Raw genomic sequence first — 13,139 nt, 5'->3', positions numbered from 1 at the left:
CTGATGTTGTGCCCATATCTGTCAGAGCACCGTGCACGTGTTAACACTTTAATCCTGATATCTAAATTGAGGTGTGGTGCTGTTATGATCTCGATCCGTGGTGTGCTGCATGGAGAAGCCCAAGCTCCGCCTGCGCACCAGAATCTTCTTCCTCACACACCTTGGTCTGGCCTTTTCCTCGACCCCGCCCCGTTGATCTGAAACTTCTCAGAACCGGGACACCGGAGCCCACCTCGGCCACCGTGACTCAACTCCCATCCACACCCTCCTCCTCCTCCTCCTCCTTCATCCTCTCCCTCCCTTCCTCCCTCCTTCCTCTCCCACCCTTTAACAGGCTACATTATTGAAGTTTACGAAGAACTCGGACAGAGCTCGCGGACCCCGGCGCACGCTCGCGACCATGTAATCCGCCCCTGAGCGCAGCAGCAGCACACGCGAGACGAGCCGCGCGCGCGCCGGAAAAGAAAACCCACGCGGATTCGTGGATTTGCGCGCGCTGTTTACGCACTTTTCATTTTGCCGATTAATCATGCGCGCTTTTCTTTGGGGTCTGGGTTTATTCATCATCCTAAATCCCGACTTTGTGAATGGGACCCGGAGAGATCCGGGACGCTCGAGAAAAGGTAAGGAAAACTTTTTTTTTTTTTTTACCCCCGAACAAGTTGTCATGTCATTCATTCTCGGCTTCCCGTTAGATCGCGCGCTCCACCTCGGAGAGAATGAATGAATGAATTTCTACTCGTGCACGTGAAAACTTCGGACCGGTTTGACAACGGTTCCGTTTCAGACAAGAATTCTGCGCTATTTGATGCAGAACGATTATGATCACGGTATTCACGGTATCATCACCGAATATTCAATTCAACATCAGGACGCACGACATGAAACAGTCCGGTATTTATCCCTGAGCTCTTCTACACAGGTTCGATCTGCATCAATGACAAATATCGCGATATCGATTATCAAAGACGAATTGACAGTTCTCCTGCAAGTATTCTTCAGCTTTCAAGTTACACGATATAAATGTACCTAGAACATACCCAGTGTAATCTACCGTACATGCACTCCAGAGACAAGGAAAGGTAGACTTTAGTCTCAACTTATTTTATTTTTTTTTACAATAGGGGTGCGAAAAGTTTCACTCAGACCCCAAAGTGATTATGCGTGATTGTGCATGCGTTCTATCTTGCATAAGTATGGTTATGAAAGAAAGCATAACATCTGCACTCATCCACAGCCAGATCACTGGAGCACACCGGAGCGCACGAGATCGTGACGCCCATCAGAGTGACCGAGGCCGGGGACGCGTTGCCCGTGAGCGCGCACTTCAAACGCAGGACGCGGAGCGCCGATCAGGACACGGAACCGGGACACTGGGAATCCGAGCACGTGCATTACAGACTGTCCGCCTTCGGTCGGGATTATCACCTGAACCTGACGCTCGAGGCGGGATTTATTGCGCCGCTTTATACCGTAACCGTCCTTGGAACGAGGAACCGAACGCGCGAGGAGGAGGAGGAGGACGAAACGGTGTACCGGCACTGTTTTTATAAAGGACACGTGAACGGAGAAACGGAGCACGCCGCTGTTATCAGCCTCTGTTCCGGCCTGGTGAGTGCCAAAAACCTTTTTCCTGTTTGGTAATGCGCGTGCGCAAAAACAAACAAACAAACAAACAAACAAACAAACAGGTGCTGAAAATGACTGAAGGACGCAGTGTGATCATTTGCATATGAAAGTGTGTGACATCAAGGTGAAGAAACAAACTGAAATATTCATTCATTCATTCACTGATCTTCAGGAAGTGCTTTATCCTGTTCAGGGTCGCATGGGATCAGAGCCCATCCTGGGAACACATCCAAGATGGGGCAACAGTCCATCATAGTGCACACACCATGCACACACACAGGGACTATTTAGAATCACATATCCACATACTTGCATGATTTTGGGACATAGAGAGAACATGGGGCGGCACGGTGGTGTCGTGGTTAGCGCTGTCGCCTCACAGCAAGAAGGTCCGGGTTCGAGCCCCGTGGCCGGCGAGGGCCTTTCTGTGCGGAGTTTGCATGTTCTCCCCGTGTCCGCGTGGGTTTCCTCCGGGTGCTCCGGTTTCCCCCACAGTCCAAAGACATGCAGGTTAGGTTAACTGGTGACTCTAAATTGAGCGTAGGTGTGAATGTGAGTGTGAATGGTTGTCTGTGTCTATGTGTCAGCCCTGTGATGACCTGGCGACTTGTCCAGGGTGTACCCTGCCTTTCGCCCGTAGTCAGCTGGGATAGACTCCAGCTTGCCTGCGACCCTGTAGAACAGGATAAAGCAGCGAGAGATAATGAGATGAGAGATGAGAGAACATGGGAAACTCACAGACACACACCTGAGCTCAGGATCAAACCAGGAAGTGTGGAGATACAAGGCGGCAACAATGGCTACCTGCTGTTCATCAGCCTCAACCAGGGGTGTGTAAAGGGTAGGAAGGTGGGTACATGAGGGAAATAGGGTTAGGGGAAATACACTTGTCCATTATTAACCTGTCAGGAGACCCTGGCTGTTGTACTGACAGCCCTAATCACATCCTCATATGCAGCCTACACTGTCAGAAATAGGGGTACTGTAGGAGGCCATTTCTGTCCCCTAAGGTACAATCTACATTAATGTACCCCCCAGGGCTCATTATTGGACTTCACAGTACACTGTAAAAATGATTTGTTGTTTTAACTTAAAAAAAAGTTGGTACCTGGGCTGCCTTAAAATTTTGAGTTCATATCTCATCATCTCGAGCCGCTTTATCCTGTCCTACAGGGTCGCGGGCAAGCTGGAGCCTATCGCAGCTAACTACAGGCGAAAGGCGGGGTACACCCTGGACAAGTCACCAAGTCATCACAGGGCTGACACATAGACACAGACAACCATTCACACTCACATTCACACCTACGCTCAATTTAGAGTCACCAGTTAACCTAACCTGCATGTCTTTGGACGAAACCAGAGCACCCCCACACGGACAACATGCAAACTCCGTACAGAAAGGCCCTCGCCGGCCACGGGGCTCAAACCCGGACCTTCTTGCTGTGAGGCGACAGCGCTAACCACTACACCACCGTGCCACCTGAAATTCATATAGTAAGTTAAATTGTTCACCTCGTTGTGTTAACTTACTATATTAATTTCAATGAACTCAAAATTTTAAGGCAGCCAGGTACTAACTTTTTTAAGTTAAAACAATAAATCATTTTTTACAGTGTATCTACCGTATGTGTACCTTTTTAAGGTAAAAAGATGTCCATATATGTTCCCAAGCAGTATATAAATGGTACAAATCAGTACCTTAGAGGGTCAAGCCATTGCACCCTGAAAAGTATAATGTACTTTGCTTTCTGAGTGTGTACCCATCCTTATAACCAAAACTTTATCTTGGGACGTTCTTCAGCATCATCTGGGATCATCACTTGTCCCTTTCTAAACACACTGAGTGAGCATTTGGTTAAACCATGAACCGAGGAAACACACCTCCATTTTTTTAGCAGTTGTACCAAAAAGCATGCTAAACACACACACACAAAAGCATTTATGTTTTTTTTTTTTTGACTGCTGGACTCTTAATTAAGTGCAGATTGCAATTCACTCATGACACAATCTACACACAGAACTGAGCAGCTGAAGGTTAGTTAAGGACAATACTCAAGGGTACAGCGTTCGCAGATATGCATGCATACGTCAGCACAATACGTGCAATTTACATCTCACTGACATGCAAATGACCTCGTTTTGGCCTATAAGGGTAGATATCAGGACACAGCAGGTGATTTAGTTGATTTCTTTAATATCCAAGCTCTCACCATGTGACAAGCACGTTCACACAACTTCCCTTTCATATTTAATTGAAATATTTTTTTTTCTGTGGTGTTGTTTCAGCTGTAACATACTCCAGCCAGGAAATTAATTCTAACTTGCTATAAAAAGCAGTCTATTAATAATAATATGCATCAAAAACAACATATTCAAGATGCACTAATTTATGCACAATTTATGCAAATTGTGCCAACGCTGGTGAGATGTGCATGTGCTCTGGGTTAGCCCAGTGTTCCCAGGGGTAGCCTCTGGCCCTGACCAGGAAAAAAGTGAATGAATGGTGAACTGTAGTGAATAGTAGTGTATATAGTATATACCGTAGCTGTGCATGTTTCTGGCTCTTTAAAAAAGCTGAATCTGGAGAATGTTCTCTCAACAAGTTTTTATAAAATCCATATCTCTAATGGCCTCGATACACATTCATAACAGATTATAACATATTCATAAGGGATTCTACACATTGTTCTAATTGTTCCTGAACATGCATGACATTTTGGAGCAAACTTTTCAAATGCATTATCAATTTTTAATTAGTCGTGTTGGTAACACAATGTATTTCATCCATCCAGTATCTGTAACCGCTTATCCTGTGCAGGGTCGTGGGCAAGCTGGAGCCTATCCCAGCTGACTATGGGCGAGAGGCGGGGTACACCCTGGGCAAGTCACCAAATCATGGCAGGGCTGACACATGGAGACAAACAACCATTTACACTCATATTCACACCTACGTTAATTTAAAATCACCAATTAACCAAACCCGCATGTCTTTGGACTGTGGGGGAAACCGGAGCAAACCCACGGGGAGAACATGCAAACTCCACACAGAAAGGCCCCCGTCAGCCACTGGGCTCGAACCCAGAACCTTCTTGCCGTGAGGCCACAGTGCTAACCACTACACCACCATATATTATCAATAGCAAACAAATCCAACCCCACTTCATAAAAGTGAATTATATCTCATGCTGCTTCCAATTTATAAGGTGTTATACATCATGTAGCTGTCCATGATGTACACAAGTAAAGGAAATGTTTTAGCACTGATTTACTTGTTAAAACATCATGGACCGTCTTGATGCGTGTGCAACCTAATGAGCTATACATGTGGCCTTCGTTGAAAGTGTTCCTCATGCACTTTTCAGTGAGACCCACCAAGGAGAGTTTTCCAAAGAACATAAAAATCCATTATAATGTATCTCAAGTGTGTCTAATTGTAGTTCTCTAAGGTGAAATTAAGACCACCCCACTTATTTAACCAGTGATCACTCTGATTACTTAAAGACCAGGTTTATTAGCGCTGGCAAAATGGCAAAGTGGACTGGGATCATGGCCATATTTGCTGAGTAAGAAACACAGAAGAAGTGTGTTTTGACATGGGATTTAATGCTCTCCAGAGCACTGTTATTGTTGGAACGTTCCTCACAGCTTCCTGGTCTTTTGCTCAGGTTCTTAGAAAGACCAGCGCTGTTGGACGTTCTTTACACATGCACTTAGGGAAGTGAGAGCGATTAAATTGAAAGGACTTCTTGGAGCAAACATGAGTCTGCATTTCCAATGACAGTGAATTGATTTTGCATAACACAGACTCGTAATGCTATTGTTGGGATCTTTAGTGAAAAGTTGAGATTATACCCGTCAACCGTTTTATAAAAAAGATAGGAATCAAGATCTTTTTCACAATATCTGTTGGCTGGTCCAAGGTCACCATGAAAGCTTCAGGATGAGGGCTCTTGAGTGGCGCAACAGAAAAGTCTTGACCATATCTTATCGTTGGGATATCTTGAGTTCAAGTCCTGACAATGCTACAGCCATCCATAGCTAGGAGTATCGAGCTGTCTGAAGGTATCTGTGAGCTTAGGTATGCAGAAGAGGGTAGACAGTGCTTCCCTACAAGTGTTTAGCTGTAATGCAGCATGAGAGCTGAAACGATACTGTGGATTCACATGTTGATTGGAAGCTATTGTGAAATTGGAAAGGGCTGGCTGGTGGGAGGGAATTGGCAAATAACTGGATGGGGGGGAAGCAAAAAAAAAAAAACCTCAAGAGAGACTGGGCATCAGCTCCAACTCAAAAAGTCACCTTCATTACTGGAGTCAGATGTCAATTAAAAAAACCTACTTGTGACCTCTCGTGTTTTATGATGGTCGACAGGTGATAGTCTGACACGTTTATTCATTATTTTTTTTGTTTTGCATAATTTGTATGGCTTGTTTTATTGTTGGGTTTTTTCCTTATGCTATTTTATTTTATTTCTTGTACCACTTTATTTGATGTATAGCACTCTTTCCAACATGCGTTGTCACCCATGTGCTTTTTAAATGAATCGTACTTGCTCGTCATCCCACAAATTCTACAAGCCCAAGCACAATCTGCCAAAACATTGGTCTGAATTTCTGTACATTTACTCTGATATGCATTTGAGATGAGGTATTATTATTATAATTACGCAAACCGTTTTCAACTATTGCAGTCTTCTTGAGGATTTCCGCTTTCTTGGTGGCTCTTGCTTTCTTCATGGTACGAGAAGCCACACTTCTTATAAAGGAATGCAGGCCTTACATCTGCAGCGGCAGCGCTTTTCCCCCTCATCAGTTTTCACAACATAAATAATCGCACTACACCATAATTTCCTGATAATCATCGCTTGCATTTGCTATTCTCTGAAGATTAGTTTGTTGATGTGGATGCAATGTACAGTATGTACCCATTTTATAATTGCTACATCATTTATGCAGGACATATTGTTTCGGGGGTAACAGACAAGGGCAATTAACGGCAACCCGTGAAATGTTTGTATGCACCTCTGTGGGCACGCTCCATTTGAACTGGTGCTGTTTTTGCCAGCTTGGCACTTTCAGGTCGTCGGAAGGGGAATATTTTGTGGAGCCTCTTCACATCTACAATGGTGAACATTATGAAGAAGAACACATCAAACCTCATATTATGTACAGAAAAGATGCACACAAGAAGGCCAAAGAAGACACGCTATCATGTGATACAGCAGGTAAGAAAGTTTCATTGAAGTCCTCTCTCTCTCTTTCTCTCTTGCACTTTCTTTCTTTTTTTTAAAGAATGTATTATCTTTGTGAAGACACCACACACTGGATTTCAACATAAAGGCTAGACATTTTGCAGGAGTCTTGCTCAAGTTTCTCAAATGAACTTTGCCGACTTTACCAACATGTCTCGAATGGCAATACGGTTACAACTGCAACGACACGTATTGCTGTATTTAATGAACTTAACAGACAGCTTGAAGCACTTTAAATAAGTATATTTATTTTTTTCGCTGTCCGGTTTCCATCAAATCCTGCGCTCTGATTGGCTGGCGAGCGGGTCCGTATCCTACGATACGGACCCCAGTTACGGACCCCGGTTATGGACCTCTGGCGACTTACTCGTTCACAACAACAACAAACATCGTAGAATTTTTTGTCAACATTTATCTTTTTTTATAAGATTTAATTATAAGATTATCAAAAATCTTATAAATTTTTGCCAGCATTTCTCAGGAGAATAACATTAATTTTACATCATGGATAGCGATAACGACAGTGTTCAGAGCGAAAGCGAATTTTACTACCCCGAGGAAGACAAAATAAAAGAAAACATTTCAGGAGAAAGCTAAAAACCTGTAACTTGCTAACACCGAGCAAAAACATGGCTGAATCCTGAATGACTCAATTTTGTATAAATAGGGGACTACATAGGTGGCAAAATGTAGTTTTTTTCCTGCCATGGAAGTGCACTTGTATACCGAGGAGGAAGCAATTTGCATTATAGCCGTGAATGAGGATTCAAAATGGTGGCTCGGCTCGGTTTTCCCTTTTGGGCGCTCTCGTTTTCTGTTAGAATTTGGTAAAGAAAAAAATAAATATATTATTTACCAGCTTAAGGTCGGGCCGTATGGTGAAATACCGTGACCTCGGCCCAGAGGGCCTCACTCAGTACTTTCAAGACCTCGGTCATGGTATTTCACGATACAGACCTCCCAGCTGGTAAATAACATATATATATCAAAATATTTGTGATGTGCTTCTCAAGGTTTTTTCTGATTTGTTGGTTTGTGTTGTGTTTTCATTATTTCTGTGAGAAGTTAATAGTTATGTGCTGCACTGACGTCACAGAGGGACGTTAATAGCACAACTACAATGGTATTTAATTGTTTTTATTACCTTAGCTTGCGAAGTTAGCGCCTTCATTAATTACCTCAGCTCACTCAGTTATCACTAGTCTTCATTCCATTAAATGGCACATTTAGTGTTCATCTTCATTACCTCAGATCATTCAGCTCACGTTAGTTTCATTACCTCAGCTTGCCAATTTAGCACCTTCATTACCTTAGCTTTGCAAAACCGTTTGTGACATGAATGTGTTCTTTCAGTAAAATGGATAAAAAAGTCCCCAAATCCTAAGTTAGCGCCATAGCCTTCATTAGCTCTACCCACTCAATTCGTGTTAGTATTTGTTACCTCAGCTCATATGATTAGTATTAATATTCATTAGCTTATTGTGCCACATTAGCAACTTTTTTAGCTCTTCATTACCTCAAATCTTTCAGATAGCATTAGCCTTCATTACCTCAGCTCACTCAGTTAGCGTTAGTCTTCATTACCTCAGCTCAGTCAGTTAGCTCAGCTTGCTCAGTTAGTGTTAGTGTTCATTACCTCAGATCACTCAGTTAGCTCAGCTTGCTCAGTTAGCGTTAGTCTTCATTACCTCAGCTCAGTCAGTTAGCTCAGCTTGCTCAGTTAGTGTTAGTGTTCATTACCTCAGATCACTCAGTTAGCTCAGCTTGCTCAGTTAGCGTTAGTGTTCATTACCTCAGCTCACTCAGTTAGCTCAGCTTGCTCAGCTAGCATTAGTCTTCATTACCTCAGATCACTCAGTTAGCTCAGCTTGTCAGTTAGCGTTAGTCTTCATGACCTCAGATCACTCAGTTAGCTCAGCTTGTCAGTTAGCGTTAGTCTTCATTACCTCAGATCACTCAGTTAGCGTTAGTCTTCATTACCTCAGTTTATTCAGCTAGTGTTAGTCTTCATTACCTCAGATCACTCAGTTAGCATTAGTCTTCATTACCTCAGATCACTCAGTTAGCTCAGCTTGCTCAGCTAGCATTAGTCTTCATTACCTCAGATCACTCAGTTAGCGTTAGTCTTCATTACCTCAGACCACTCAGTTAGCTCAGCTTGCTCAGCTAGCGTTAGTCTTCATTACCTCAAATCACTCAGCTAGCGTTAGTCTTCATTACCTCAGATCACTCAGTTAGCTAAGCTTGCTCAGCTAGCGTTAGTCTTCATTACCTCAGATCGCTCAGTTAGCTCAGCTTACTCAGTTAGCGTTAGTCTTCATTACCTCAGATCACTCAGTTAGCTCAGCTTGCTTAGTTAGCATTAGTCTTCATTACCTCAGATCACTCAGTTAGCTCAGCTCAGTCAGTTAGCGTTAGTCTTCATTACCTCAGATCACTCAGTTAGCTCAGCTTGCTCAGTTAGCGTTAGTCTTCATTACCTCAGCTCACTCAGTTAGCTCAGCTTGCTCAGTTAGCGTTAGTCTTCATTACCTCAGCTCACTCAGCTCAGCTTGCTCAGTTAGTGTTAGTCTTCATTACCTCAGCTCACTCAGTTAACTCAGCTTGCTCAGTTAGCATTAGTCTTCATTACCTCAGGTCACTCAGTTACCGTTAGTCTTCATTACCTCAGATCACTCAGTTAGCGTTAGTCTTCATTACCTCAGATCACTCAGTTAGCTCAGCTTGCTCAATTAGCATTAGTCTTCATTACCTCAGATCACTCAGTTAGTGTTAGTCTTCATTACCTCAGGTCACTCAGTTAGCGTTAGTCTTCATTACCTTAGATCACTCAGTTAGCTCAGCTTACTCAATTAGCATTAGTCTTCATTACCTCAGATCACTCAGTTAGTGTTAGTCTTCATTACCTCAGCTCACTCAGTTAACTCAGCTTGCTCAATTAGCATTAGTCTTCATTACCTCAGGTCACTCAGTTACCGTTAGTCTTCATTACCTCAGATCACTCAGTTAGCGTTAGTCTTCATTACCTCAGATCACTCAGTTAGCGTTAGTCTTCATTACCTCAGCTCACTCAGTTAGCTCAGCTTGCTCAATTAGCATTAGTCTTCATTACCTCAGATCACTCAGTTAGCTCAGTTTGCTCAGTTAGCGTTAGTCTTCATTACCTCAGATCACTCAGTTAGCTCAGCTTGCTCAATTAGCATTAGTCTTCATTACCTCAGATCACTCAGTTAGCTCAGCTTGCTTAGTTAGCGTTAGTCTTCATTACCGCAGATCACTCAGCATTAGTCTTCATTACCTCAGCTCACTCAGTTAGCTCAGCTTGCTCAGTTAGCGTTAGTCTTCATTACCTCAGCTCACTCAGTTAGCTCAGCTTGCTCAGTTAGCGTTAGTCTTCATTACCTCAGATCACTCAGTTAGCTCAGCTTGCTCAGTTAGCATTAGTCTTCATTACCTCAGATCACTCAGTTAGCTCAGCTTGCTCAGTTAGCGTTAGTCTTCATTACCGCAGATCACTCAGCATTAGTCTTCATTATCTCAGCTCACTCAGTTAGCTCAGCTTGCTCAGTTAGCGTTAGTCTTCATTACCTCAGATCACTCAGTTAGCTCAGCTTGCTCAGTTAGCGTTAGTCTTCATTACCTCAGATCACTCAGTTAGCTCAGCTTGCTCAATTAGCATTAGTCTTCATTACCTCAGATCACTCAGTTAGCTCAGTTTGCTCAGTTAGCGTTAGTCTTCATTACCTCAGATCACTCAGTTAGCTCAGCTTGCTCAATTAGCATTAGTCTTCATTACCTCAGATCACTCAGTTAGCTCAGCTTGCTCAGTTAGCGTTAGTCTTCATTACCTCAGATCACTCAGTTAGCTCAGCTTGCTCAGTTAGCGTTAGTCTTCATTACCTCAGATCACTCAGCATTAGTCTTCATTACCTCAGCTCACTCAGTTAGCTCAGCTAGCGTTAGTCTTCATTACCTCAGATCACTCAGCATTAGTCTTCATTACCTCAGATCACTCAGTTAGCGTTAGTCTTCATTACCTCAGTTTACTCAGCATTAGTCTTCATTACCTCAGATCACTCAGTTAGCATTAGTCTTCATTACCGCAGATCACTCAGCATTAGTCTTCATTATCTCAGCTCACTCAGTTAGCTCAGCTTGCTCAGTTAGCGTTAGTCTTCATTACCTCAGATCACTCAGTTAGCTCAGCTTGCTCAGTTAGCATTAGTCTTCATTATCTCAGATCACTCAGTTAGCTCAGCTTGCTCAGTTAGCGTTAGTCTTCAGTCTTCATTACCTCAGATCACTCAGCATTAGTCTTCATTACCTCAGATCACTCAGTTAGCGTTAGTCTTCATTACCTCAGTTTACTCAGCATTAGTCTTCATTACCTCAGATCACTCAGTTAGCTCAGCTTGCTCAGTTAGCGTTAGTCTTCATTACCTCAGTTTACTCAGCATTAGTCTTCATTACCTCAGCTCAATCAATTAGCTCAGCTTGCTCAGTTAGCGTTAGTCTTCATTATCTCAGCTCACTCAGTTAACTCAGCTTGCTCAATTAGCATTACCCTACTAACAATTTTTGGTTCCCAGAACGTTCCTGGAACACAAGCCTTTGGTTCCAGTTTGGTTCCGGCTACGTTCCCTGAAAGTCATTTTTGGTTCTGTTTAGGTTGTCACTTGGTTGGCAGGAAAGTTTAATTTTGGTTCCCAGAACGTTACTCATGTGGTTCCCATTTGGTTCCTTCACCGTTCTCACACCATCCCTTTATCCTTGTTCATGTCATGTTTGTTCCCTCAATGTTTCCATATCGTTCCCATAACCTTGTTGGTTAGTCTTCATGACCTCAGATCACTCAGTTAGCTCAGCTTGTCAGTTAGCGTTAGTCTTCATTACCTCAGATCACTCAGTTAGCGTTAGTCTTCATTACCTCAGTTTATTCAGCTAGTGTTAGTCTTCATTACCTCAGATCACTCAGTTAGCATTAGTCTTCATTACCTCAGATCACTCAGTTAGCTCAGCTTGCTCAGCTAGCGTTAATCTTCATTACCTCAGATCACTCAGCATTAGTCTTCATTACCTCAGATCACTCAGTTAGCGTTAGTCTTCATTACCTCAGATCACTCAGCTCAGCTTGCTCAGTTAGCGTTAGTCTTCATTACCTCAGATCACTCAGTTAGCTCAGCTTGCTCAGTTAGCGTTAGTCTTCATTACCTTGGCTTGACAATTTAGCACCTGTTTAGTTTTGCAGAAGTGTTTGTTAAATGAATATGTTCTTACAGTAAAATGGATGAAAAAAAAGTAATGAAATCCTAAGTTAGTGCCTCATTAGCTCTTCCCACTCAGCGAGTGTTCACCTTAGTTACCTCAGCTCACTCGATTAGCACTAATCTTCGTTAGCTTATTGTGCCACATTAGCAACTTTGTTAGCGTTACACACTCAGTTATCACCACAGTATTTATTTCATCAGCTCACTCAGCTCGCGTTGGTCTTCTGATCTTCTTCTTCCATTCTTTCAGCCTGCAAAGTTAGCATCTTCATTTGAATAAAAAAAGTAGAAAAAAAATCCCCAAATCTTAACCAAAATAAAAAAAACAAAAATTTAGAGCACAAATATTGTTATAACTTTCATTTGCTTAGTTCACTAAGTTAAGCATCATGACCTCCATCAGCTCTACTCACGCTTTAGCATTAATTTTCAAGACCTCAGTTCACTCAGTTCATCCTGAATTTGTGATCTCACCTGTAACCTTGCCAAGTTAGCACATTTATTAGCTTGGCTTTGATACAACCTTTGTTCAGTGAGTTTTTTCTACAGTCAAATTGGGTAAAAAATTGTGTTGTTTTTTTTTTGCCAAATTCTGCAAAAAGATTTAGAAAATCAAAAAGGGTGATAATAATAATAATAATAATAATAATAATAATAATAATAATAATAATAATAAACAGTCGAAAGACAGAGTGGAGTGTTCACTTTTATCTGCTCATATACCAGTTATTTATGCTTCTTGTGTAATAGTTTCTTTCCTCCTCACAGATCTGTAATGTTTAGAGAAACTGGTTCAAAAAAATTCTGGTCCTATTTATGGCCTATTTCATTGCTATTTTCAAAAGAATGTCCCCAAATGCAGAACGCTGGAAAAGCCTTTTTTTTTGGTTTAGTGCAGCAGGAAAGAATCATTCCAAATGTTTCTGGTATCGTCTTCCATCTCAGTTTATTGCCACAGAATGCTGTTGACTCTTGCACTTCCTGTGGCCTGC

The 13,139-nt window shown here is 42.4% G+C and overlaps 1 protein-coding gene across 3 annotated transcripts in view; it reads left to right on the top strand.

Moving 5' to 3' along the window:
• The first annotated feature begins 397 nt into the window (after positions 1-397).
• LOC132874422 (A disintegrin and metalloproteinase with thrombospondin motifs 9-like) overlaps positions 398-13,139 on the top strand; it is a 109,926-nt gene continuing 97,184 nt past the window's right edge. For all 3 annotated transcript variants that reach the window (XM_060910596.1, XM_060910594.1, XM_060910597.1), the window contains exons 1-3: positions 398-623; positions 1,238-1,611; positions 6,694-6,853. In XM_060910596.1, coding sequence (XP_060766579.1) covers positions 530-623; positions 1,238-1,611; positions 6,694-6,853 — 628 coding nt within the window. In that variant the 5' untranslated portion in view covers positions 398-529. The remainder of the gene's footprint in view (positions 624-1,237; positions 1,612-6,693; positions 6,854-13,139) is intronic.

This window comes from Neoarius graeffei, chromosome 26 (genome assembly GCF_027579695.1).
Source record: "Neoarius graeffei isolate fNeoGra1 chromosome 26, fNeoGra1.pri, whole genome shotgun sequence".
In the NCBI taxonomy this organism is placed as follows: Eukaryota; Metazoa; Chordata; class Actinopteri; order Siluriformes; family Ariidae; genus Neoarius; species Neoarius graeffei.
The sequence above is the reverse complement of the archived record's forward strand: the minus strand, read 5'-3'. Positions and strand labels throughout refer to the sequence as shown.